Below are 27,912 nucleotides of genomic sequence, written 5' to 3'. Positions count from 1 at the left end.
ATCCCTGGCACTGCGACTGGTAGACCTGGGTTCGATTCCAGGTCGGGCTATAACAAATCTTTTCAAATTCTGATCGTAATTTTTTTGCACTGCAGAATTCAGTTATGATAAATCCAGAAAATTAAGTGCCCAAACGCTAGTTATGTTACAAGTTTACTTTGTTGTACAAAATCAAGTAGCACTATCACATTTAGAACATTTATTTTAAATACACAAAAAATTACAAATGTTTTAAATATTTTATTTCCATTACAAAAGTGTTAAAATGAAAAAAATATTTTTTGAGACACCGTAAGTACAGTGTATTTCGCAGTTGTTGCAGGTCTACAGTAGAATTAGACGTATTTCATAATCGGCTGCATGCATAGCCCAGGGTGAGATCTTTACGGCAATCAAAAGGGCGCCGGTTCGCCACCGCTCAAGAGCATGTGGCTGTATCTTTGGTAAAACATTTAATGTCATGCCTTAAGCTGGGTACGAAGGTTGGCTTCCTGGCCTTCCTGTCTAATTAATACAAACGTTCAGTCACCAGGCGTAAGCCTGGTTCCGACAAAATCTCATGGCGAACGTATGAACTAACTTCCAATGGCAAATGGAAAGGAACCACTGTTATCTTGTCAACAAAAGTATGACTTACGTGAAAATCCAACTTCATCGTCGTCGTGCGGGCTCCAAATTGTGTCCGAGTATTGGTTTTGTCATCAAGTTGGGTTGGCTTTGGATGGTGATGTCGGATGTGACTGGAGGCCCAGTTTGTGGCAGAATAGACGAGGGCAAAATAATATTGTATGGAAGGCGGAGAACGTGGCTTATGTGACTTTTCTTTTTAGCCTTACATTTCTTCAAAACCTTTTTCCCTGCTTTTTTTTTTTTTTTTTGAAGGACTCCGTGCCATTTCTACTTTTCTTCCTCCAGATTAACGCCATTTTGTGACTCATCAACACCACAGCCAGTCGTTGTTGAAATGGTTTTTGTGAGCACACATTAACTGAGGATAAAAAATCTAACCTTTCAGTTTCCATAACTACACGTTAGTAATTTAAAGTGATTGGAAATATGTCAAACATTCAGAAACCAAACTTTTCAAAATGTTTTCAAACAACGCTCAAAAATATTTCTTTTCGAGAAAATTTTTTTGGGAGTTTCTCTCGCAAACAGTTTTGTGTTATTTTTGTTGAAGTTCAAAGAAGAATACTTAAACTTGCTTTCTAGCTTTCAAGCTGTTGTTTTAATCTTGACATGAGGCCCATGATGACAAAACAATCACATTGCCAGCCATTGCATTCCGGACACTCCTCACAAATTAGAAAATTATTTATTCATTATATGAAAATTAAAAAGCAGCTTTGCAGTGTAAAGAAACCGAATATTTGAACTTGGAATGGTCGGACAGTTAATTTAATTTCCGTGCATGCTTTTACCTAATCGTGGGTTTAAGGTTATGCAATCAACCTTTATAAAAAGATGGTCATTGATAAAAGGTAAAACATCATTTACACAGTCGAATGAGCATCCATTTCCTTACCTGATGTTTTCAATAAAGTACACATATCTACAGAAATGTGCATTTGTAATGTTAAAATTGACAAAACATTGGAAGCTTAAATGATCCACTGATGGTGCATACAATCAGGTTTTAAAAATAATAATGTTGTCTTTTCGTGTTAAACAGTGAAAAGAAATTTGATTGAACTGACCAATCACTGTACCGTATATAAGGTCATCACAAAAACAAATAAAAGTACCAGACACCGAAAAACTTTGAACCTGTTATAAGAACCAAAGCAAATTTATCTCAACACCCATAGTGTTATGGTAATGTATGCTTTTCTTAATACTTTCTTCAGCATCAGATATTTTCTAGGCCACATTTAACCGATAAGCTTGTCAAAGTTTTTTCGTTACTAATGCTTTATACTCACTGCAGTGTATATGGAAGTCAGGCAAGGTGAAACAGTGACGCTGCCTTGCAACGTCATACACGACAGAGGCGAGGTACCAACGTACGTGATTCAGTGGTTGCGGAAAGGAGAAGAAATGCCAATAATCATGAAGATTGGCAACAGGCCTCCTCAAGCTGACGTCACGCTGAAAGGTATTATAGAAATAATGGCTTTATTTTTCGGTGAATTTGTTTCGACTTTGGGATTTGTACAATTTCATTGTGTGCACTACCCCAATTTATAAATCAGTTCTTTTCTTCATTGCTTCAACAACTTCTTCTCTCGGGTTGTCGCTATATATCAGGGCCCTGGTCATGTAGATTGCAGTCAAAGTAATAAATCTTCAAAAAACAAGTTAGCTGATTTTCTAGCTGAAACGCAATTAGTACGAATTATGATTGATTAAATCTTTATCCTCGGACTGGGAAAGCTTCTTTGGGGCTTAATGCTGGCAGTTTTGTATACTTGTAGAGGCTTTGAACCACTCGTACCGGCCTGGTCACCGTGATTGACAGAGTGAAGTTTCGGATTGTTGAAGTTTTGTTGCCGGGGAAATATTTCATCCATTAGATGTCGCTGAATGGAGAGCAGTCCTTAATGTGCGTTGCTCAAGCGCACACCCCGAGAGTCGAACCAACGCCGCTTGATCTTGAAGCTTCTTCGTTCACAAAGTCACGCGCTAACCAACTGATATAGCATGAGTTAATTTATTCTGAAATTTGCTGAGCAAAAGGAAAATATGGATTGTAAAATTTACTCTTCCAAAACTATGCTATGTCCCAAACGCTTGTAATACGCTGAGGCGCACAGTACAATGAATAGGCTACATAGGAAGCGTGAATGGTCACAACCCACATTTATCAAATCTGTTTTTCTCGCGCTAATTGCGCTAATAAATTTCTTCTACTTGGAAAAGCTTGCTAAAGAGCGAAGCGTAGTTCTCAAAATCAATACTTTAAATCAATAGTAATCAAATTGAGGCAGTTTTTCACTCTAGTTCTTCTGCTCTTTACGTAATGCCAGAATGGATTCTGACATCAATAAAGCATAAACTAAAGCAATTGCAACGCAAAAATTCCATTCCTATTCTCCCTTACATCTTTGCTGGATTCATGAAATTTACAAAGAAGTAATAGAATTAAAAACATTTTAACACATTAAAATAACCATTTTTTCTTCCACAAGACAAATATTGTTTAACAAACGCAGCAATTTAAATACAGTCAGGTCCATGTCTTTAATGGGTTGTTAATATCAACATTGATAAACGTATTTTCCTAATGAAATGATGACAAATAAGTTTGTTCCTGTATTCCAGCAGGAAAGAAATCTAATTCGTTTCAAGGCTAAATTTTATGTATTTAGAGATGAATAGTTCCCTAGTGATTGGTTAATATTCCCTAACGTTTCAAATCTTCTATTTTAATTTTGTAACAGATTGCAACAAGACTTTAATCAGCTGAATTTTCAACGCGATTTATTTATTTTCTACATTGTTTTTCGCACAGTCTGCTTGTTTGTAAAATAACACACATGGCAGCACTGATTAGCTAACTTTTTTAGTATGCAACGATTGCAATGAGCTTTGATTCACATTACAACGGTTAGCGGTTAAATGCTGTGTTGACATTGTCAGTAATTAGCTGCCTCCGGTGCTATTGTGCAAGACCTTTGTCAATTTGATCAATATACATAATGTCGCCCCATTAGCTCAGTCGTTAAGCGCCCAAATCAAGATCAAACAACTTGACTTCAGTTTGAAACTAAACATTGTAACTTCAAAGCGTCTTTTTAAAGAACAACAACAATATTGGGACAAAAAATAGTTAAAAATCATTCAAAACAAGATAAATTTGTGAGCAATTTGTGGGGAGTGAACTCCGCAATGCCCTGCCCAGGGCCGTTGAGAGGACAATTTATACCAGATACCAATGAGATCCTCGAGCCCCAAACTTAAACACTTCTAAGAAAAATGCACCATATCCAAAGAATGGTGGTTTTCTGGTGGTGGTTTCTTAAATTTACGGGCCCCTTGGAAAGGTTACACGCCCTTAAAACTATCCCAGGCCCGGGTCCAAGTGTTTCCTGGAGCCCCTTGTCAACATCATATTATTTGCTTTTTTAGACTTTAACTTTCACATGATCCATTTTCTTTTGGAATTTTTATTTTGTTGAAACTCAAGCTTATTTTTTTTTTGTACATTTAGCTACTGCCATGTGACCGATCTTGAAAAGTCAATATGACCTAACTCTTCACAAAAAAGTCTCCACTCGGCACTTAGTTATAATGATGCCTGTTCTGAAGAGAATTTGTAACTGTATCCTAGACTTTTAGTCATATGCTGATCGTTATCCCTAAATCGTACATGTTACGAAAAAATAAACGGTTCCTTCTTGCAATGAGGATTATGACTGGGGTCATTTGCAGCAACAAAATATTTTGAAGCAAACCTTCGCTTTAAAGCAAAAACTTTAAATGTTTCAAACATGTTATATCACACTGTTTCAAATTAAGGTTCTTACCAAGAAAATGTCTTTTTGTGCAAACACACAGTAGACTTACGCTGCCTACCACGTTTCATGCATCCTTATTCATAATCACAATTGAAGTATGGGAGAATGATCTCTTCCGTACCTCCAACAAGTGATTACTTGTTTGTGATATATTTGCTAAACTAACCATGTAATAATGACATCTTATATTCTATGCTGCTTATAGCATGGGACGTTGTGTCTTCAGCGATAAGTTCTCAAACTAAAGGTAAGTTTAGATCAATGTATCAATAGTGAAACTGAGGTGACCTCTTCATATTGAAAAGTAGTGTGGTTTAAAAAGTGCTAACGATGTAATCGGATTTTTAGCGGGGAAAAAGTTCAAGATTTTACTTTTCATGATCAACGTGTCATTAAAGCAATCTGAACCTTTGACGTCGTTCTCAAAATTAATGGGTTGCGGTCGAAATAATTGTTAAAACTGCACTCTTCTATGATAAACTGACAGTTGTCATGTTGTATTGTTACAATTCACTGGTCATATAAATGAAATGCTTTTTCCTTTCTGACATAATAAACGTCAATTTGAGAAAGTAGATCTACAGTCTACACGATTGGCTCCAATGTCACTTGTTGTGCAAAGAACGGTGTGACCAATGGTTAGTTGGATAATAACGATGGCATGTGTAACATCTTGCATTGACTTTTCAGACAGGATGTCGATACCAGCAGTGTTGCCATTTTCCGCTTCTTTGCGGATCCACAACGTCTCCAGTGCAGATGAAGCCCCCTACATCTGCAAGGTGGTGTTTCTACAAAGCGGAAACAAGTCACAACTTCAAGACTTCAATAAAACTGTGAATTTAAAAGTTTTAGGTAAGAAAAAACTTTGTGACGTTTAATTGTTATGATTTTTTGAAACTAAATAAAATCAATTATTAGTTTTATGCAGTGTGCGTGCAGCATTTCTAGGCTATGCAATGCATGATAGTCTTTTAAGCCTTGAAGTAAGTTTAAAGACTGCGGGCACAATTTTACATATTTCATTGACGTTTGTGAAGGCTAGTTTAGTTTATTTATTTGATTCATACAAATTAATTAACTTTTATGTTCTGTATTCAAATATCCTAGACTGCAAAACCGCCATTTTTACATTGATCCATCGTCTGCAGACGTCGAATCAATGCAAAAATGACGGATTTTGCAGCAGCAGTAGCCTACAAGACCAAACACCAAGTTTCACAGAAGTGTTTATTTCTAACCACTCGCGGTATTTTACTAAATATACAAGCACCGAAAACTAGTCAGTCAATCATCGGTATTGCAGTAACTTTCGGTTTTCACTTTCTGAACCTTGATTTGAAACATGTAGTCCAAGTTGATTTTTGACATGGTGTTGCTTGAATTTAGGTCAGCTTACAGTATGTTGTTTAGTTTTTATTCGGGAGTCTACCAGGCCCTAGTAATTAGAGTCTTTGCTTTTCTACCCATCTGGTCGTGCCAATACCAAAAGTCTAAAATTAGCATTCGTAGCTCATAGAACAGGGGTGGGGAACCTTTTTAGTATTGCGGGCCACATAAAATGAGAAATAACACAGGCGGGCCACTAAAATTTCGAAATTTTATTTACAGATAAAAAATGCAGCGAAGTAGACAATGATTTATTTCACTTTCACAGCTAGTGGGATTTCTGAAAGTTTTTATTTTTGGTGAGTCGTGTGATGTCTGCTGACACGGAAGATGTTGCAACTCTTAACTACATCTCCACGTTTTTATCAGTCAGTCTGGAGCGAAGCCGACTTTTTGTTAGATTCAATTTGGAAAAAAACTGCTCGCAACGGTAGGTGCTTCCAAACAGAGACACATGTTTCAAAGCATGTTTCCGCATGACTGGAAAATCATCAGCATTTATGTAGCGTTGATAAAAGTTGAGCAGTGGAATATTTTGGTACATCGCTTTCAACGTACCGTCACTCTGTGAGCTCTACTATTTCATGTTGGAAGTTACTAGGAACATCAGTTGCAACCACATTGAAAGGAGAGGCAAAAATATCTAACTCCATTTCTTTACTCTTTATGTCCAAAAATCTTGCATTAAATGTCTCCATAAGATTGACACATACATAGGCAATGGGTAGCCTATATTTGGCTGTTGTAGAAAGCTTTTGCTCTTGCAAGGTAGGAAAATGTGCGGTGTTATTGTTTTCAAGTTGTACTTTCCACAGGTAATTTAACTTCAAATGATTTCACTTTTGCAAAAGAAAAAAAAAAATTTTACGAAATTTTGACGCGGGCCACATAGAACAGTTACGCGGGCCGCATTCGGCCCGCGGGCCGCAGGTTCCCCACCCCTGTCATAGAAGAACCAGCAGTACTAAGCGAGATAACACGCATTGACGTTGGAACGTCAGTTTCTCACTGTGACGTATGCTTGGTTAAACGCAACTTTGCGGGCTTGCGGCCAAAGAGAATAAAAACAGAGACCGCGTTGACTCATTGTTGACCTCGAAAGACACTTGTTTTTGCTTACCACACGGGCGACACCTAGCGGTGTAGCGAATGATCAAATCACATTTTGTTTATAAACACGCGTCATGATGAATGAATTAGCCAGAAAAGCAGCGATTGTATTAGCTGTTTGCTTCCAAAATTTTGAAACGATACAAAAAAAGGTACGCTTTTCTATCTGAGAAGAACTTTTTGAGCGGAGTCGTTTGAGTGTTGGGAATATTGTTAGAATTTCTTTAGGATATTCTCCAGATAGCAATTCAATGATTTTCCATCTGGGTCATAACCAGTGGCTTTAGCCCAATCCATCCGGTTCAGGATATAATATGCCCGGCCTTCAACGCAGCTTATCCGTATTATGTGAGCAGACAGCTCAACTTCGTTGAAGTGAAAACAATTTGCAATTTCTAAACGTAGCAACTAAATACGAAAAGCGCCTTTGCTGGATTTAATGTTTTATGATCAGCATAACAATTAAAATCTGGGTCCAAAGCGTTTTGTTTCTTTATAAGAACATTTGTAGAAACCTACTACAGAAAAAGTTAAGCACATTACTTAGATAGATTAGTTTTGTCAGTAACAAACAAAAAAAGTAACTAGATCGACTAAATTGTGACGAAATAACTATAATCCAATCTTCATGGTTGGTAGATTTTTTAAACTACTTTTTAATATTACCATGTCGTGAAAGGATAAGGTAATTGACCACCAACTCTCATGTCTGATGTAACAACTAGTCAGTGAATAGGAAAATGTGACTAAATGATTTGAAATGTTTATCTACAGTTTAGTAGGAAAAGTGAGAAAGCCCTGCATGTTTGCAGCCAACACTGCAACAAACAGCCAAACAAGGAAACCAACCAATAAACAAAATAATCAAAAGGAAGATAATCTCATACTTGAATCCAAGCATTGGAAGATTAGAAGATAAGGTTCTCATTGCACTAAGCCTTCAGCACTAAGGAGAGTAGGGCCAGTTCGTTTCTCTCGGCCGCCTTTCTTTTAGCAACTAAGCCCACCCAATTTATTACATCCTGAGTAGAGGTGAGCGGTGTTTTCAACAACCAGCTTAAGCCGAGAGTTGAACCAGGATTGAAAATATGAGCCGCGAGAGCCTCATTCGTTAAGCCATCCCATTGTCAAAGTAAGTATAATAAATAAATAAATTTCGAGCTTTCAAACTGTATCCCTGCAGTTTCCAAAGTATTTTTGTAAACTTTTAGATTATCTAGTTTTGAAAATTAAAATATAGGAAAATGCTTGGCCCAGCTACATACTTGTTCATGTCACCGAGAAAATTGTTGTTGATTATTGTGACAGCGTGTAAACCAGTGGTTTTCAACCTTTTTGGTGGAACAGAAACCAATGAAACATTCCAAAAGCTCAGGAACCCCTGTTCAATAATTTAATTGCCTTATGCAAAAAACATCGTTTGATTAATAAAATTAAATTAAAATACTCATGTTCAGATTTATTTATGTACAATAAAAATACAAACTGTAAAAAATTACATTTATTCTCATAAAAAATCAATGAGAAACTTGAGCCTGGTGTTTCTTGTACAAGCTGACCTAACCTAATCAATATTTGAATTTATTTATACAACATGCATATAATAATAAAATAAACTCTCGGATTTGAATGTAAACTTGCAGAACCCCTAGACTTATTGGCGGAACCTTAGGGTTCCGCGGAACTCTGGTTGAAAACCACTGTTGTAGACTGTAGAATGATTCGCAGGACGTGAAAAGTAAGTCTATCAAACGTTGGTAAGTTGATTGACGTTTTCCGCTCCGTTTTAATGCTTTTTTCTGAAAAATAAGAAAACAGATTAAAATATAAAATTACGGTAGGCTACATTATTCGACGAAAGGGGGGGACGTGAGTTTTTTTTGGAAGTCTTTTGTTTGAGAGCCTGCAGCAATTTGTTTCCTCAGCGAAACTAAGCCTTGGTTTTCAAATAAAACCTTATCCACGTAGTGGCGACATAGAGTAGACCTTGTCTTCTCCCAGGTGTTGCTTATTGGGTGGATTGTCGCTTTTTAATGCAAAGCTATAAACAATTTCAAATAGTCAAGAGCTGCGATCGACTATTAGTATTAGGTTGTCTGTTGAACCGCTTCCTTAAAAATTAGAACACGAAAGTAAGAGGCTCTATTTTTAGTAACAAATAAGTGTTTTGTTGGCAGATTTTGATTTTGTATTCTAAAAATTTGTTTCACTTTGTCTTTAAAAGCAGTCAGTAACTATTTATGAAAGATGTAGGACTATTTCGCTTCAAAACGCACAAATGGACGATGGATCCACTTGCGATCTGCAAGTCTGGAAAGGAGGGACATACCGCAGACCACACCATCTGCAACTGCGCCATCTACCTTGCGCCAACTGGTGTGCATGGCCTGCGTGAACTGGATGACGAATCTATTCAGTGGCTGCTCGACACCTGCCCAAACATCCAGACCGAATCGCCGTCACTGCTCAAGAGTGGTAAAAGGCAAATCGCCTCGACCCTTGGAATGGCAAAGATAAAGATTCACACAAAGAATAAAGATGTTAATTTTTGTATTTAAGCATGTTTGTAATTTCATGTTTATAAACGAGTTACGAGCTGTTGGGGCGGAGCTTACCCAGTTGAACGATGAATTTTGGATAGGGTGCTCGTTTGACACTCCGTCAAGTCGTTTTCGTGTTGTTCCATTTAACATGCTTGAAAAAACATACAATCTGTGAAACAAGAAAAACTAAACGTAGAGATGCAGAAGTTTTTTATCTTTCTACCGAAATCATTCCATGTCATTGATTGATTGCCAAAACCAAGTATAAATGTAACTGAAAAAAAAAGAGTTACCACTGAGATAAAGTCAGATTTTCTTGACTCGTGGTAGAGCATTTTTGGTGAAACCAGAAAAATGTAGTGAGAATGTTTCAACAGGGGTTCCGCATAGTTGTGTAATTTATGTCAGTTTGAAGCTAAAGCCCCCATTTCAGCCCTGTTTTGTTTATTACGGAAAGTGTAACGTGCAGTGAATTACCGTTTTATAAAGCGGTTTAAAAATATAAACTCTTTATTGCTAAAATGCCAAAATTTTCAAACAACCAAAACACATCTGACCCTCTTTCGGACCAATATATGTTTCCCGTCAGTTATAATCTTGTAGCACCGAAAGTAATGTAAAAATTTCAAGATACCAGTGTGCTAATGAACCAGAAATGCAACAAAACAAAAGGCTGACGACTTGCATAATTTGTTCTAAGCAAACAGTTTCCGAGACGTCAACTACGGGTATTAGGTTATTTACAAGAGGTTATTAGTTTCTAAACATACCCTACTCACTGCAGACCGGTGTAACGGTCCAGGAGTGACCGCAGTCCAAGAGTTACCAGGGTTGCCAAATATAATTAATTATTTTTTTTATGAAAATAATTGAAATTTTTACTGCTCAAAAAGTTATAATGACAATTTTAGGCATTAATTAATCTTAAATAAAAAGGTATGCATTAGTTTGAGAGTAACTACTTATTTAAACTTAGTCGTAAAATTTTTGTTTTTATATCGCTTTCAGAAGTGCCGGGTAGTTCTGGTTATTTGTGGTCTGACGTCATTTCTAGACTGCCACGCTGCATCAGTACGGTAATTTTTGGACCGCAGTAACTCCTGGACCGTTACACCGGTACATATAAACGTGCGAAAGAATCCAATATGGCGTCGTATCAACAATACAATAACTTTTGCAATATGAAAAAACGTTGTTATCTGATTTAAAAAGTCCCTTTGGAGTTTCCGTTTTGCTTACCAAGTCTTCCAATGACCATGCAATCCTGCATACCAAAATAGACCGCTTTTAAAATTTGCTCTGAGAATTGAAATACTGCTGTTTTTGATTGATCTTCTTGTGGTGAATAAATGAAGATCTGTTTGCTAAAAAGATTTGCGTTGAACCATCGTCAATTGATCTTGCTATTTAGTAGTTACAGAGCCGAGTATGGATTGATTTCGTCATCATACGAAGCATATACAGTACCTTCTTAGTTTGTAATAAAGCAAATTAATCAAATATAATCAGCTTTACTAAGCGTCCATACATGGTCCATATGATTTGGAAAAAAAAAAGATTTTCTCAACTAGGCTGCTTTCAAATGTTTCCCTGGATTACAGTAGCCTACTATCATGCACAGTAGCATAATGATATATTTGGACAGTATCCACACTCCGTTGGTCAGCCTACCTCATTGGATCCAGGTTTTCAAAGTCCAGATCCAAACACCTACTGTAGGTGAAGTCAAAATACGAAAGTGCAAGAAATAATTTTTCGGGGAGCAAATTTGGCGACAAATAAGTTATAGCCTAATACTATCTAAAGCTTAGCAAGTGTTGGTATACTGTATAAGTGTATATTCGTACGTTTTCAATTGTCTTGTCACATAGTCTACAACTCTCTCGTTTTTATTTTTCTATATGCATTTAATGGACTTATTCTTTTGACATCAGAGCACAGTCTTGATGATATAATCAAGAAAACAAACAGAAGTTTAGTTTGATTTATGAAATTAGTAAAACATCTTGAACTTTTAAGCCTTAGTTTCCAGCAAATTTTCTCTAATTCCATACGAATTAAAAAGCTCGGTGGTGCGATTACACCCCCTTTACCCCATTTACCCCAGTTCCTACACGTACGTAGGAATACGGCAAAAATAATCTTCATGTTTGCATACCCCTGTATTCATCGTAGATATGCTTTGCTCTCAGCGTTACAAAGCAGATAGTGTAAGCGCAGCCGTATAGAGGTAGTTTCACTGCCACTATCAATTCTTCTTTGATATGACCCGATATAGTATCGAACCCATGCCTGCTGATTCTGAGTCGGACACATTAACTACTAAGTCACCGAGCGGTTAAAATAAAGCTGAAACCCATTGAAGCATTTAATTTACGGATTGTTTTCAAACAATCAACTTTTTGAATTAATTTGTTGCTTTGTCTGTTTTAGTTTTTTACCTTCGTTATGAAAGAAACTTGGAATCAACAAAAATTTTCGTTTCAAACTTCTCCAGCAATTTTTGTGTTGTTTCAAAATCCTGAATGAATGTAGACCTACTGCTTTTGTGGCTAACATTAAGTGCGAAATTTACTGCTTACGTGACCTCAGTGGTTGCATTAGCTTCCCTGTCGAGTGAACCATGAAACAGGTTAAAAATAGATCAATTATTTTTAAAGAAAGTGATGTACAAAATTTACCATGAACAATGAAAGAGAAAGACCTTAAGTAGCCTAAACATTTGCGTAGTGTCGATACTATGGTAACATAGGCTAATTAAATTATTTAACGTTTTTCAAGATTGCTTTTGTAGTTTAATTTTCAGGATATATTGCGTTGACATTATTGACATTTCATTGCCGTTGTTACTTTGCGGTTTTGATTGCTAGAAATAAATTAAAATATCTTACTTCCAAGTTGTTTCACTATTTTGTAGGCTCTGTTTAGTCTTTACTGTTAAGGCTGTAAGACTCAACACTGCTGAGAATTTAAGCGTAGAGTTTCGAATTAAATGCTCATCAAACATTTTACAACATTGTTTCAGATTCAAAGTAAAGTTTATTGTTGTATTGGCGTATATCAGGCTCAATGATAATAATTCATGTTTGACACCTCATTAAGAAATCATCAAATTTAGTTTCACATTACGTTAGAGTGTTTCCTTTTCAATTCAAAACATAACTTTGTCTGATCATGGCAGCCTGCTAAGTACTTCCCAATAACAGCAGACTAAAGCATAATTTGTTCATTTGCTCACTCGTGCGTGACAGGTTTGATTTCAAGACCAGGTAGAAAAGGAATTCCGGCTTGGCGACCAAGACCACCAGTAAACATTTCGTTACGGAATTACAAGCACGAAGATAAGCGATCTTGATAGCTGTCAATTTGAATGTAGAAAAGATGAGTAAAAGCGCCTATGTTCTGTCTCATAAACTTCAAAGCCGAAACTCACGAATGAGCTAAGTTTAGAAAAAAATGCAGAGGGATGTTGCAGGAGTCATAGCAAAAATAGTCTTATGGCAATTATATCTTTTGTGGCAATTCATGAGTAATCATGAGAAGTAAGACAAAAAACTATGTTTTTACTGATCGTTGATTTTGGAAATCTTTATTTTCAGCGTCAGACTGCGAAAAAAAAAGAGTTTGGAAGTAGGCTATTGATTATGACCAACGCAAACTTGACAGGAGTCATGTTAGTTTAGGGTTTATAGTTTCTTCTTGTTGCTGCTGCTTCCTAAATGTTCACTCTACTTGGCGCCTCTGAATGAACATACGTCTTTGAAATTGTCAACTGCTTTGGGCGAGAGCTGAACCGCAGCGATTTTGATCATACAAAACAATATTGTTTTGTGCGATTGCTACTTCAGAGCTGAGCGCAATTGCCGTTTCCATTTTTTTTTTTTATATGTATTGTGCAGCATCTACGTAGCAAATCTAAAACGCGTGGCTAAATGATCCAAAGAATAAGAGGCAACGCTGTGCACAGAACGCGAACAAATTGCTGTGTCACCACGTGGCGTAGTGATAAGAGCTCCTGTGCGACGCTATGGAGGGTGATGTGTCGATGCCGCTCTGAAACAGCGCTCTTCAACCAGGCTTGCATTTGGTGCGTGAAGGTGGATACGAAAATAGGCTTCCTTTCCTTTGCGTTTTCTTAATCTAAATCTTCAACCACCAAACGTAACCCTAGTTTCGACAAAACTATGTTCATGATTGGCAATCTATTGTCAAGAATTTTACAACGGGTAATGTTAACATCTTTACACGTGTCTGAAACTTTGTTGTCATTTGCTTAAAAAAACTGTGACTAACTATCGTTTTTCTGCTAACAATGTCAGAAACTGAGCGAAACTTGAAGTATTGACGTCGAATAACATAAAACTTACACTAGTGAATATGTTTTTGCAATGATCATAGTGGTAAAAACGTGTGTTGTCGTTGGTGGTTTAGTGATCGTGGAGTTGCATGTGAATAATTCAAGGATTTTTTTACGGACTCTTAAATTAAACTGTGTTTCAATTCCACAACATTTACGAGCAAAGAGGTGAGCGGTTGAAAGTACCTTATTTTTGCAAAAATGCCAAAAAATATAGTTTTGGGATTGACTGAGGATTATCAGCCGCACGTTATTATGCTTAAATTATTATATCGATAAAGTAGGGATTTCATCTCAATCATGTAGCGATTATATCTGCACGATAAATCTCCGAGCTGTTTATAACACAAGGCCGCAGTCTGATAAGAGGATTGTGTGATGTTTTACCGGTGTCCAGACAGAAAATCCGTTATTTTAACTGATTTTGTTGTCTGGATGCAGTCATGTATTACTTTTGCAAGATGAAATGATGTTGCAAAATGGAATTCTGGGAGAAGGAAATCACTTTGATCTTTATGAGCTTTGCTCCTTATCCGTGAGTGGAAACTAAGTCGTGGGTGCATTGCTGCATCTTTTTCCAGGGAGCACAATATCAGAAACGACCAAAACGAAAACAAAAAATTAAAAATGCTGCGTTAATGCGAGTATAAGGCTTGTATAATTTATTGATAAAGCTTTCGCCGCCGTGATGGTGGCTTCTTCAGTATCTGAGGAAGCACAAGAAACGAAAACAAAATACCCTTGTGATTTTTTGATAAAAATGATTTTCAAAAGCAATCCACATTAACAGTATGAAGTGGTTAAGCAATGGGGCAGCGGTTCAAAAACTCTAAGCATACAAACAATAGGAAGAGAGTGTGTTGTGTGTGTTTCAAAGAGCGCAGTCTCATTGCCCAGGCAACAAAAACCTGTTGTTCTTGCATTGATCTAACATTTGCAGACGTTAAATCAATGTAAAAATGACAGGTTTGTGCTAACTGGGCAGTGTAACCATATGAAAACATTGTCATAATGAACAGAGCAATCACGTCACCCGCTGAGCTCCATGCAACATCTCACAATAATCTTGACCACCAGTTACGCTTAGCATTGGACTGGTCCAGCCACAAAATCAGTTTTGTTTCACATTGATTCAACGTCTGAAAGGATTGATGCTAGCTCGGTGAAGTTTAGCTGGAAGACTGAATTGTTTAAGCGCACACTCGCAAATGCTTCTTAGGAAAACGAAGTTAGAGTAATATTATTATTTCCCAAACATCGTGTTTTTGGTGGAAGTCTTCAAAGGTACCTCCTTATTTAGATTCATAGATTTCAACTTTTTATTTAATTTACCATTAAAAGTGATACTGCTGGGTTTGTTCATAGCTTGTCACCTTAGTGTCTGACCAGTTAAGAACGTTGTTTGTAATGTTTTTAGGTCGTTGTCGTCACAGAAAGGGCTAAGATAACAGTTGTTGAGAGTTGGTAAAGTTGAGTAGACTTTCCGGTGACAGCATCGAATTTCAAAAAAAGGCTAGCGGGGTAAGGTACCAGTCCACTGAACCACTCAATGTGAAAAAGGTTTTTCAAGAATCGTTCTAATGGATGTGTGCAGATGCACTTTAGAAAATCCAAAATGCAGAAACTATACTTTTGTTTCAGGAAGCATCTTGAATATCGAACTGTTTTTACTTTTTATTTTTAATACTAAAATTGAATGGTGTGCTTTAGTTCACTGGAGCAACGTAGCAGTTTATAAACTAACAATACAATATGGATATAAGTACCAGTTCAACTTCAAAAGCGTAAAACCTGGAAAAAATTACCAAACTTCATATTGTTTCTAGCACTAGTTGCAACGTTCATCTGATGAAATTGAAAGTAAAATTAACAACAAACAAGATGGTTTATTGCTTCACTGACGTTTCGCGTACCATGACAATGCGCATCCTCTCTGCTAGAAACGATAATTGTCCTGATGAACACCCAAACTTTTCAGTATTCAAACTTCATATTTACAGCCCCATAGATCTGCCATGTTTGCTAGCCCACACCCACTTACATGTGGATGTTCATATGAACTAGAGGAGGTTAGCTTTTTGTTTTTGCTTAACCAAGAACGCAGGTCTACCATTCTTTGAATTAAATGCCTAGAGATCAGATTCATTCATTGTTGTTATTTTATACAGTACATTGATTTATTTTGCTTTGCGCTAAGTTTTGTCGGTCAAAGTTGGACAGATCCAGCATCCTTACCAACCTTACGGTTGTGTGCATGTGTTACGTTTAGTTGTTGCAACCCTTATTTATCTAAACTTTATAACGCAGAAATTTCCTAGCTTGTTGGGTATTTTTTATCTGTATATTTTGAATTCGCTGCACATGCTTCCGTTTTTTTTGTGTTTTTTTTTTTTTTATATCGTTAAATCAAAAATGAAATCTTAGCCTCCTAAAGCGCGCATACAAACCACTTGGTTAACAAGCTGGCAAGAATCTTTGTTGTGGCTTTCAGTCCTCTTGCAAAGAACGCAATTCATTACCAGGTGAAGCGGCAGATTGCACGATTGACACGTAATAGCCCTCAACCTGATTTACGCGTGTTTCACTTGACCTGGGGGTCATGCAAGCTTTTCATTAATTAAGACACGACCTCCCAGACAGCAAAGCAACCGTTTTTTACATCTAATCATCTACTATCAGTCATTTTAGATCAACTTCTACATAAGTTGAATCAATGTAAAAAACGATTGGTTTGCTGTCTGGGCTATCACTCAAACGCAAGTCTGCTGATACAGTTGCACTCTGTATCGTTTTTTGGGGCTGACAACTTACATTGGTTGAGCATCTGCTCAAGATTTTAAGCATTCTGTGTTTCATTTACCTTTTTGATTTGTATTATTCGCGAACCACAGCGAAGAATCGCTATCTTCATCGTGAACCACTTTCTTTGTGGCTCTAAATTAGAGGAAACTTTATGGATTAAGTGCAAGCGGTTAAGTGAATTAAAATCGATTGACGTTAAAGATCTTGCTTGTGAGATGCGTCAAGGCCATCCCGTACAGAAAATTGTTTATGTTGCAGCATCAATGGTCGACGTCTTATAACTTATTCATAAAAACTTCACTTAACTGGTTTCCGAGAAAAAAACGATCAGAAGAAACGATACTGTACTACAAGTCGAAAAGCAAGATACAATTTACTTTAGAAGCTTGGGGTAGGCAACCAGTGTTTAGAGTTTAGTAACTAAGATATGAGTCAGTTAGAACTAAAATATCTGAGCAACAGAAATGAAAATGGATTTAAAGGAAAATATTTTGTGGATTCAGAGCAAAGTAGATGAAACAGATATGCAGGACATTGTTGTTATATTACTTGTTTGCCCTGGGAATATCTATGTGCGACTGTGACAAACATGAAATAAGTTGAAGGAATCCATGACGCTGATTAATTTATTTCATAACGTTTTGTTTAACATGCTAAGATGCAGCTTCAGAGCGAATACTGTATTCGGTGCAAAGATTTCTTTTACAAAATTATAAAGTTTTTTACAACGACATCTTCGATTTGAAGTGAAGTAACACGAATAGAAAGCATAAATAAAAAAATGTTGTATAACCGAAAATAGCAGATGATAGTTCTTCCAGCTAAGGTATTTATCGTATAACCGCATCTTTTAGCATTAAATTTTCTACTATGCTTTCTTTATACTATAGATTCAAATGCCACCCAAAGACGTTAATTATCATTCTATGTAAGTTCTAATATTTAAAAAAATTGCAATTAAATTGCGATAACCTTAAAGCTAGCAAAAAGGAATATTGAGATAAGTTAATTCTTAGTTTAATAACCTTGAGATGATGTTTATGCATCCACAGCTTGATACAAAGAATGTGTCAATCTGTGGTGTATTAACCAAATTTAGCAGACACGATAGAAGAAGAATCCACAGCTAAGCATGGACTATGCGGTTATGGAACGTGTCTAAAATTGACGACATTGCATACTTTAGGTGGTTAATCAGATTATGGCGCTTTTCCCTTATAAGCAGGACCGTTGAAAGCATACAATGAGGCCCTGCACCTATAAAATCCTCTGGCCTCAAATCAAGACAAATGCACTTTATCCAAATAGTTTGCGAAGGTTTCTTCATATTTTTGGACCCCCTTAAAGGCCGAGGAAGCCCAAATTAACTTTGCGAGTTTTTTGTTTCAGCGTGATGTCATTGTGTAGCCTACAACATGCGTTTTAGCAATAAAAAAATCCAAATTTTGTTGCTCTCGTCTCGCTATGGCCGCTTTTGTTTGATACAAGTTTGCGAGGTCTCGTTGCGCATCAAGCTGTGATGCTGTTCGCTGTGACGTCACAAGGTACATATAGTTGTGGCCAAAAGTTTAAGACCAGACTTGATTTATGACGATTTTTGCATTACTTCAAAATACTGCATCAGATATAAGATGATGCATAAAGATGATGCAACTGAAACAATATATGATGCAGTATTTTGAAGTAATGCAAAAATGGTCATAAATCAAGTCTGGTCTTAAACTTTTGGCCACAACTATATGTACCTTGTGACGTCACAGCGAACAGCATCACAGCTTGATGCGCGCGAGACCTCGCAAACGGGTATCAAACAAAAGCGGCCTTAGCGAGACGAGGGCAACAAAATTTGGATTTTTTTTTTGGTAAAACGCATGTTGTACACAATGACATCACGCTGAAACAAAAAACTCGCAAAAAGTTAATTTGGGTTTCCCCGCCGTTTAAGAAGGTTCTTCTTCTTTTATTGTCGCACTTGATTCCAAGCATTGATGCCTCTTGTATGAAAAGTTTCCAAGATTCTCTATTGTTTGCTGAGTGTATTAGGTGTATGTTGGTGTTACTTTTTTCGGTTGTTTGGTTTAAGTAGGTTAATCTTTGTCTGCCTTGGGCACGCTTCCCCTCAATTTTGCCACACAATTAGAACGGCTACGGGGCTTTAAAACCATCCCGGGCCTAAACACACCCCTTGGATCCCCCTTCAACGCTACTGCTTATAAATGTGATTCCAAGGAGTGTAACATTTTCATGGTTACGCTGTCGTTTTGGTATTGCTATGTGCAATTTTAAGTTGCTTCATTTTATTCACAACTGAACTAGTAAAAAAACTTTGCTCTTCAAATGATATTGCTTGAAGAAAGTTTGACAAAACAGTTCGACACAAAATAGAAAGCTACAGTGAAGTATGTCTGAAGACAGAAAGATGAATTTCGTACTAGCTGCTTTGGCTTGATAATAATAATCGCTTCTTGGGTTTGTAAAAATGTGGATTAAATTACACACTACGTTTAAAATCGAAAAGGTCCACGTTGTGAGAGCATGCGAGAACTAGCATAATGGATAATTGGCATTGCTGCAGAGTTATTGCTAAATGTAGATGAGTTTTAATATTTTCAAATTACCTGTACTGGAATGTGTGGTTTTGTTGCGTTAGAAATTTAAGACACAAGCAAATCCAGGAAACAAAAGTTACAAAGTATAACCTTTAAAAAAAAGGTAATTTGGTGTGCAGCAATTACTTTGCTGACAATTAAATAGCAACAGCCACGTTTGGTAACTAGTCAATTTCTTTATAGAGCTTTCACCTCCGTAAAGGCGGATTCGTCAGTGATTTTATTCAAATAGAATTGCATAAATAGAAATTGACTTGCGTTTGTCGGTAGCTGGTAGTATCTGGTGAACCGTGGTGTTAAAATTTTTACACGACATTGTGTGTTACAAAAGCAGTAAGCAATACTTTTATGGGTGGCTTGAGGACATCTGTTGTTGCTGTTATGAGCAAAGCGTTTTTTGCATGAGAAATATATTTCCCTTGCGACCAATCACAAATCACAATGTTGAATTTGCAAGCAAAACCGAGAAGTTACCGGACTACAGCGTCGTATCGATGTAAGAAATGCACAGCTCAGTTGTTTAACTGTTCGCTTCAATAAAATTGGTAGGTATCTCAAAAACGTTGTAAAATTGAGATTTTAATGTGTCATGTGTTTTTTCAGCGATTAAAACGTTAATCGATGTATTTCTTAGTTTAGACATCTGTTGCGTGCATTATCAGATATTTATTGTCTCGTCTATTACAAAATGTCTTGCCGTGAGCATGCACGTAAATTGCATATAACATTTGAGTGTGTATTTGACATAAAAAGACTAAGCTGATCGATCAACCGGACTTCAATTTTATCGATAAAAAATTGCAACATTGTATGAATTACAGCTGTCGTCAGACCAGCGCTGCGTCAATTGTTCCAATTTTAATAAAATTTGACAGGGCAACATTTTTCATAGAGAATATGCAATTCACATATTGTTATGTAAATATATAATTCTCTAAAAAAATAAAAAATAAAATATAAATTGCTTATTGGTGATTATGACGTACAAGAAGCTAAAGATCTCATTTTGCGATTACCGCTACTGTCTGACTGAAATTTTACATTTTTTTTTACTTTTTGCTGACTCGTAATGATATAAAAGCTTTTTCTTGCCTTGGGGAAGCAGTAGAATATGAGAAAAAGGAAGTTGGAAAACGCTCAATCAGACTTTTACAAAGTAATTTACAGTCTGATTGAAATTTTACGAATCAAATTGTATTTGTTTTTCAACGCCTGATGATGTAAAAACCTATTGTGTCATTTGGTGAAGACAGTAAAGAAGATATTAACATATAAATTTTAGAAAATTTTCTCCAAACAGTTACCAAAAGTTGGCAAAACCGGGAAAATTCTGCAGAATGTGACAAATCAGGCCGTATCTTCAGGTAGCCATATTGAGGCCAAACGGAAAGTTACAGTTATAACATGACACACTAACACGCCAAATGGGCAAACGCAGCAAAGTTTTGACGAGTTAAATAATTGATTTAGTAGCAAATCCAATGTGTAGCCAGCACCGACATTGGAGCAGATCTATCATGTTGGCTTTTTGTAAATCATCATTGAAAAACAAAAGGGTGGTTGGTGCTCTCAACCGACCAATTCTTTTCTAAGTAGGTTACTGTGCTGAAAATATGAATATGGTTTTGTGTTTTGTGGCTCTTTAAACCACCAGCTCTTGTTATACGTCTTCCGTTTTCAGTCACATTGTTAGTGATATCATATTAACATTGTTAATGCTACTCAGATCAGCCATGCACCAACTTATCTTTGGATTACTGTTGTAGTTAAACTTGGTACCTAACTGTATTTGGTAGTTTACTACAAGTGCTTGGTGGTTGTACTTGTGGTATTGTGGAAGTCTTTGGTATGAACCGACATGGAATTGAACCAGACCTACGGCAAACAATAGTAAGGACATGGAGTATCATTCACTGGACTGCATGAGAATTGTAAACGAAGTTAAATGGGAAAACAAAATTGTAAAATCTGACACAACATTATTACAGAAAATCTACCCCACTTTGTAGTTAGTTCTAGACTGGAGTTTATACCGGTGCTTGTATTTTAAACAAATTTTCCTCAATAAGCAGCGAAAGCCTGATGACAAAATTGATCCCTTTCAACTATTCATGAACTTGAATTGTTAGATAGTTAGACAGTGGCGTGTTTTGACGTCACAAAAGCGTTTGTTAAAGGGATTATTTGTGTATGGCAGAGCTAATCATCAAAGTAACGGGAAAAAGCAATTTGTGTTTCAATTTTCTATTTTTCGCATTATTAATTTGCTCACTCTGTTCACCGCAGCGGCGGAAAGCAACTTTCTTGTTATTGAAATAAGCACCGAAATAATCCAGCAATTTTGGAAGGTCAATAATTCAATGCAATGGTAAATGCAACATTCTTTGATCGATTTAGCGTTTTAAGCCATTTAATGCTATTAGTCTGAACCACAATGCTAGGGTGTTCTAGAATCTAGAAGGCGGAAGAATAAAGAGTAAAAATGAGTTATATATATTTAAAATGGAACAAAAATCTTTTTAACTGTTTTCATGTAGTTGTAAAAACAGTTTATGACAAATTGAGAAGTTCTGGCGTATCCGGCGTGAATTCTTGTATGAAAGCAAGGCTCAATAATTTGATTGACAGAATTGATTGATTGTCATGCTTTTAGACAGGCTACTGGCCCGTTCAATAACTGCCTTAGTTTATTGCTATTTCCTGTGAGTTATAGATCTTATCTTTGCTTTTACAATGTAGAAGAACTGTTACGCTCCCATTGCCATAATATATTCATTTCCTTTTCTCATCATGTCTAAATCTTTGACAAATAAGTTTCTTGAAAGTTGTTTTGTGCCGGCGAATCTTTCACGTGTTTGGTCACACTTGCTGGCATGCAAATCTGAAAATTGTGTTGGAGTTTTTCTAAAATAGCTCTTTGTTTTTTCTACCTCACTGACAGCTATTTGAATTTTGCAAGCCAAGCTACAACTCCAAAGCATTAATTTGTTGTATGTGTGATTTGCAAATTGAGGAAAGGAGCATTCTCTGACTGAAGGTGACTATTTGTTCACCTGCATTTAAGTTGTATGCAGCGAAAAGGCCAGTTTTGCTACACAATCATCAAGAATACCGCTAAGGCTGATTCGATACAATAAATTATTATCAGTTGCAGTATGTCGTATGGTGTGCACATCTCATATGCGATGCTTTCGGCGCTTCAACCAGTGTTTGAAAGTGTAACCACATGCGTGTGCTGCTCCATATCTGCCACTGATTTTGGTGGCCGAGCTGTCCTTGAGCAGGTGATCGGGATCCTGAATTTGCAGTGTGGGCATTCAGGGCTGCTGAGAGTGCAGTGTTTAGACAGTGCAGGTGTGTTTTTATTATTATCAGACATGTATCTTTGTAATATCTTTTTAGACATTCTTTTTGGACAATAATGTCTTTTTAGACATTACTTTTAAAGAAATAAAAAAAGAGTCAAAAGGTATCTAAATTTCACTTTGTGTGAAGCTACATGTACTTGAGAGGTTAACTGTTATAGTTTTATTCACTTGTTGATTCATTCATATCAGTTTGTATCCTCTGTGGATCCTTCTCTAGTATCATGGGCCAATCCTATAGATGTTTGCTGGTACACCCCTTCATTTTCTTTGAATTTTAATGTGTCTTTGTATCTGAAATATTCTAAGATTTGTCTTATTTAAGCGCTTGTTCATTGTTAGCAATTTAACTCTACTTTTTTTTTACACGTAAAATGAGCAGAAAATCTCTCATTGCATGTTTTAGTAAATTGCTTAGGTCCTGGACCAGTGATTCTGAGTTGTATTGCTTGCAATTGCTGTTGAAGTGACGTTTTGTTGACTAACATTCAAAAAAATGTTTATTACGCATTATTGCTGTTTTTTTTTTGTCTCCTGTTTGTTGTTAGAAGAGGGAAGATTTTTTTGAATAGTCCTTTATTAAATGGCTGTCTGGATTGTTTTTTTTTTTAAATATAATTAAAACGAGTTGCTTGTTTTCATAGCACAAAGTTGGTGTCTCTAATATAATTAGTTCCTGCACATATCAAGTTGGTTTGGTACTATTTGTTACAAATAATGCATATCAAGAAATTGTGTGCGATGTAGATCCAGCAGTTTTGAATTTCGTTTCCAGTACAGATGCTTTAGTAGCAATTTAACCATCAAATCTTTTGAATTTTATGTACCGATAACAATGAATCTAAACATATAAATAAGATTTAAGGCTAATAGAAACTAGAAATATACATAAACATATGACACTGAGTAAAGTTAATGGGTTTAACATATTTTTGTTACGTTACTCAGTTTTATATTTCTGTGGTACCAAAATTAACTCTCTACCACAGCTTTAAATACACTATACAACTCTCACAAATAACCAGCGGCATCTTGAAAAAACTTAATTGCATTTATGCAATCATCGCTCATCTTATAACGTTGGTCGATCTAATTTAAGAGCCCGTTTAAAAATAAAAAGCAATTGCAATAACCCTAATGACAAATCTTTGGTCAATAAGAGAAAAAATGGTTCATAGGTCGACCTACGAAGCGGCTTTATAACGATAGGTCTTGACTTCTGCTGTCGAAGTGAATTCGCTGCTTTTATACAACAACCTGTATTTTCAAGTGGTCATTGAATTGAAGTCATCGCGCAAAGTCAAGTGGAATACGCCAAGAGTTGTTGTAAGAAAACCTATCCAGGCGGACTTGTTACAACAGTTAAGATTATTTTATCTGATGGAACTGTACGCTAGTAAAACGGAACTGGTGTCACTTGTAGTACAACAACACTAGATGAGCAGTTTGCAGTTAAGCGAAAGGAAACACAAGTTATAAGCAACAACCAAAAAAAAGCAATTACATTCAAATCAAAACTGAACAAGGCTTAAGTTCAACTTGATAACTAGAAAGAATCATGAAGACGAGCAGGCAGCCATAAAGATGCGCAGGCAGTCTAAACATTCAGCGAGACATTGCTCAGACCAATATTGACAGAAACAATTTCTACATGTACTTATCAGAGAGTGGGAAGCACTGCTGGCTGCTTATTTGTAGTTTGCCATCAAGTCTTTAACTAAACGAATAACACCGCAACTTGCAAAGCAGTTTTTTTTTACAAAGATTTGACGTCTGCGGATGTTAAATCCTTGTAAAAAGTGCTGTTTTTTTGGCAGGTTTTCAAATGGGCATTGGCCTTGGTCTTTTTGCATTGCAAGATTTTTTTTTTGTAGTTTTTAAGCACCCAAAAAGTTGCAAGTATCCCAGTCAAAATAAGTTGCATTTTTTACATCGATTTAACGTCGCTAGACGTTGAAAAGATGTGAACATGACAACTTTCTGCAGTGTAGATATAGGTCTAAGTAAATCTTTGCTGGTCAGTTTAACACTATAGCTGAACACAATAACTTACTATAAACTTCCCGAAAGGATTGTACAGTCCAGATAGGCTATATTGCTTCTTTCAGCACTACTTACTTTGGTTGCACTATTTTAATAAAAAAAAGTTAACAATGATATTTGCGCATTTGCCACAGAAATAGGACTGAACAGAATGGTGGTTTGTTTCTCGCTGATTGCATAGCGGTTTATTATGACAAGCTATGGACGGACACTCTGGGCAGTTGGTCACTTATGTGTTGCGGGCACCTTGGACTTGTCTACCAAGAGATTTATTTTATTGTTTCCTCATTATTTTGTTATGTTCTTGCTTTAATGACGTGACAGCAGGTGAGATCTGTGACAAAGAATCACTTAGCTACTTAGAATACAAAATCTGATCCTAAAATCTCTCGACTGTGGTTACTTTTTTCTAATCCTAATCCAGGAATAAACGATTTTTGCTTTAAAGGGGACCTGAAATGAAAAATTAAAATTTTTTTGGTGATTCTTTAGTGTTTAAGTATTATATTTTTTGAAAATTTATTTTGTTATACCTTTTTGTTTGAGAGATATAATCAAATGAAAATCGGCCACCCTATGACGTCATCGGCGGGCAGCCAAGTAAACAGCTTCATGCATTTGCCTTAGAAACGTCGCATAGGTCATTGTATATTGAGTAATAGAAGATCAGCACAAACAAGATGTCTGAAGCTAGACAAGGATTTCTCTTTGAACCCAAAAGACGGCGACTTGACATCATTCTGATTCGTGCTCTGACAACACCAGTTCGGACAGCAGTCGGATGGAAAATTTGCATTGAAAAAAATGCAGGAAAATAATTTGCTTGAACTAAGTGGTTTATATCAACTGATGTATTCAGAGTTGCCTAATGCCTACCCTGTCAATGTTTTACTGTCCTACTGACCTGTTTCACAGTCTTGTTGTTTTCTCGCTTTGCTATTCGATCCAAACGCCCGATCGTACTCACAGACCTGTACCTAGGTCGATCGAGTTTTGTGAGTACTGCATTGACAGTGGCTTTCACATATCTTGAAAAATCAAAGACAGAAGGAACAGCTTCAGGGATGAGCAGGTGTCTGGACTTGGTGCCTTGTAGCTCTGCCTGTAGATCACGTTGGTAATCACTGGCCAGAAAATAATTGCTGCACACACGGCAGTGCTTGTTTACAGGTGAGTCTTTGAGTTTCATCGCCGAGATCCATTTCTTCAGCTTGTCGTCATTATTCAGAGACAAACGATGAAAGGATACCCCTTTGACGACCCCAGTTAGTACAACTGAGAGCCATACAAGAAGCCACCATTTTAAGGTCGTAAAAACTCCCTTAGCACAAATTTGTTCGCTGTTTCGGTAGCCTACGTGATTTGTTCCTTGTGTTTGCACGCAAAACAATAGACCTTGAATACGGCGTTGCCGGCCAATGACGTCATCAAAAATTTTGACCAATTAGAATCATTCAAATCAAAAAAGTTTTTTAGGTTTTTTAATTAATGGTAACACAAAAAATACAAAAATTGTTGAAAAACGTTTTATTTCAGAAAGATCTACAAATACAAAAGCCATGTATTTTCGTTGCAGTGCACCTTTAAATTACAACTCAACTAGAATCAAGATAGAAAAAAAGGCTATAAAACTTGGAAAAATGTGTAGTAAGGTCTGAAAATTAACAAACCTATATTAGTTGAAACCAAACTTAATTTCTCACCATTCAAGATTTTGCTCGTAATATCAGAAGTTACCTTGAATACAATGGCAGTTTTGTTGCGCCGTTTTTTTCTCTCAATTTCCTACCAGAGTTGTTCGAAACGTTTTGCTTTTTTATCAAAACAAATTGTAGCCTTGCTATTGCCGGCTATATAGACCACCCCATGGCATGGAAGGCCTAATTTCCATCGATGACGACACCAGGCAGTGGCTAACCAACGGGTGCCCTGACATATAGCGACAATACGAGAGAAGAAGATCAAAACAAATAAAATTTGTTGCAGACTGTTCAAACAAAAAAAAAATTACATTACAAAAACAAACAATTACGCAGGAGTTTTGAGTTGAAACGTTGATTTTTTTAAAGAAGTTTTTAAAAAAAGTTTTAAAGATTTTTTATAGATTTTTTGATTTGATTTTTTGATTGATTTTTTAAAAAAAATTTTAAAATATTTAAACAAAATATGTTCTTGAATCCTAAATTTTTATAGTGCCTAATTGACAAATCGTCAAAGAACATCGCTCAAGAAAATACGCTTTGTAAAGTGTGACGTATTCTAAGAATCTTATGCCTCGCTTCCAACACATTACGAAACGAAACAGCTTGGATTTTGAAGCGAAATTAAATCCTTAAAAGCTTGTATAGTAAGGCAGCAATAGAATGGTACCTCAAAACGAATGTGATATCGTGTAATATCTCTGCATCTGCAAAACCGTTGTACTATCTCTGCATCACTATAAGCATAACCTGATATAACTTTTGGCGCAACTGTCATAATTTTTGATCCTGTATGCCAACATATAGGCTAGCTCATAACATAACTTCGTCAATGTCATCAATTGTCATAATTGCGTCGCGAGCAGCAAACTATAAGAGTAAGAAACTTATGAAACATTTGTTTCCATTAGGAAATGTGATATACCAAAATTTCAGATAAAAATTATTAGGGGTCCGCGACCGCTTCGTAGGCACCAAAAAGGGTCCGTCAAGACAAAAGTTTGATATCAGTGTACTCGTCTATAGTGTACCATTTGTTGCATGAAATATTTGTTTGGTGTACCAAACTAAAACTACTCGATATGCAACACTTTTTGTGTAAACTAAGTTTATTTAAGCAATCAGGGTCAGGTCACAAGGTTTCAATAATTAATCATTTCCATTTCCACTGTCGCCTTTCCCCATTTGTCCAAAGAACAAATATTCTATTTGTTAATATGTTTTATGTGGATTTGTTTGGCAAAAGCATGTTTTGGATTAATTAAACTTTTATGAATCCAAAGAGGAAAAGTGTATAAGTTTTAAAACCATCTTGTCTCAACCTACCTCAAGTTTTTTCCAATCAACCGAGATAATTAAACAGGCTGAAGCGACTAAACCTTTGCTCTCTAAACAGTATGAAGTTTAGCCGCAAGCATCGTTAAAACAGCACAAACCGTTACTGTTGCATTTTTTGTATTCAAGGCACCTTTTCAAAAGTCATACTCTGGCAGTGGCTCGTAAACCAACAGAGCTTGTGTAGTTATGTTATGATAGC

At 36.4% G+C, this 27,912-nt stretch overlaps 1 protein-coding gene across 1 annotated transcript in view; it reads left to right on the top strand.

Annotated features, from left to right (window-relative positions):
* The first annotated feature begins 585 nt into the window (after positions 1 to 585).
* LOC145767669 (uncharacterized) overlaps positions 586 to 27,912 on the top strand; it is a 65,102-nt gene continuing 37,775 nt past the window's right edge. The window contains exons 1-3 of the mRNA XM_082579526.1: positions 586 to 751; positions 1,928 to 2,095; positions 5,148 to 5,312. Of these exons, the coding sequence (XP_082435652.1) occupies positions 586 to 751; positions 1,928 to 2,095; positions 5,148 to 5,312 (499 nt within the window). The remainder of the gene's footprint in view (positions 752 to 1,927; positions 2,096 to 5,147; positions 5,313 to 27,912) is intronic.

This window comes from Aplidium turbinatum, chromosome 1 (genome assembly GCF_918807975.1).
Source record: "Aplidium turbinatum chromosome 1, kaAplTurb1.1, whole genome shotgun sequence".
Classification (NCBI taxonomy): domain Eukaryota; kingdom Metazoa; phylum Chordata; class Ascidiacea; order Aplousobranchia; family Polyclinidae; genus Aplidium; species Aplidium turbinatum.
Note: the sequence above shows the minus strand (reverse complement) of the source record. Positions and strands in the feature narration are given on the sequence as shown.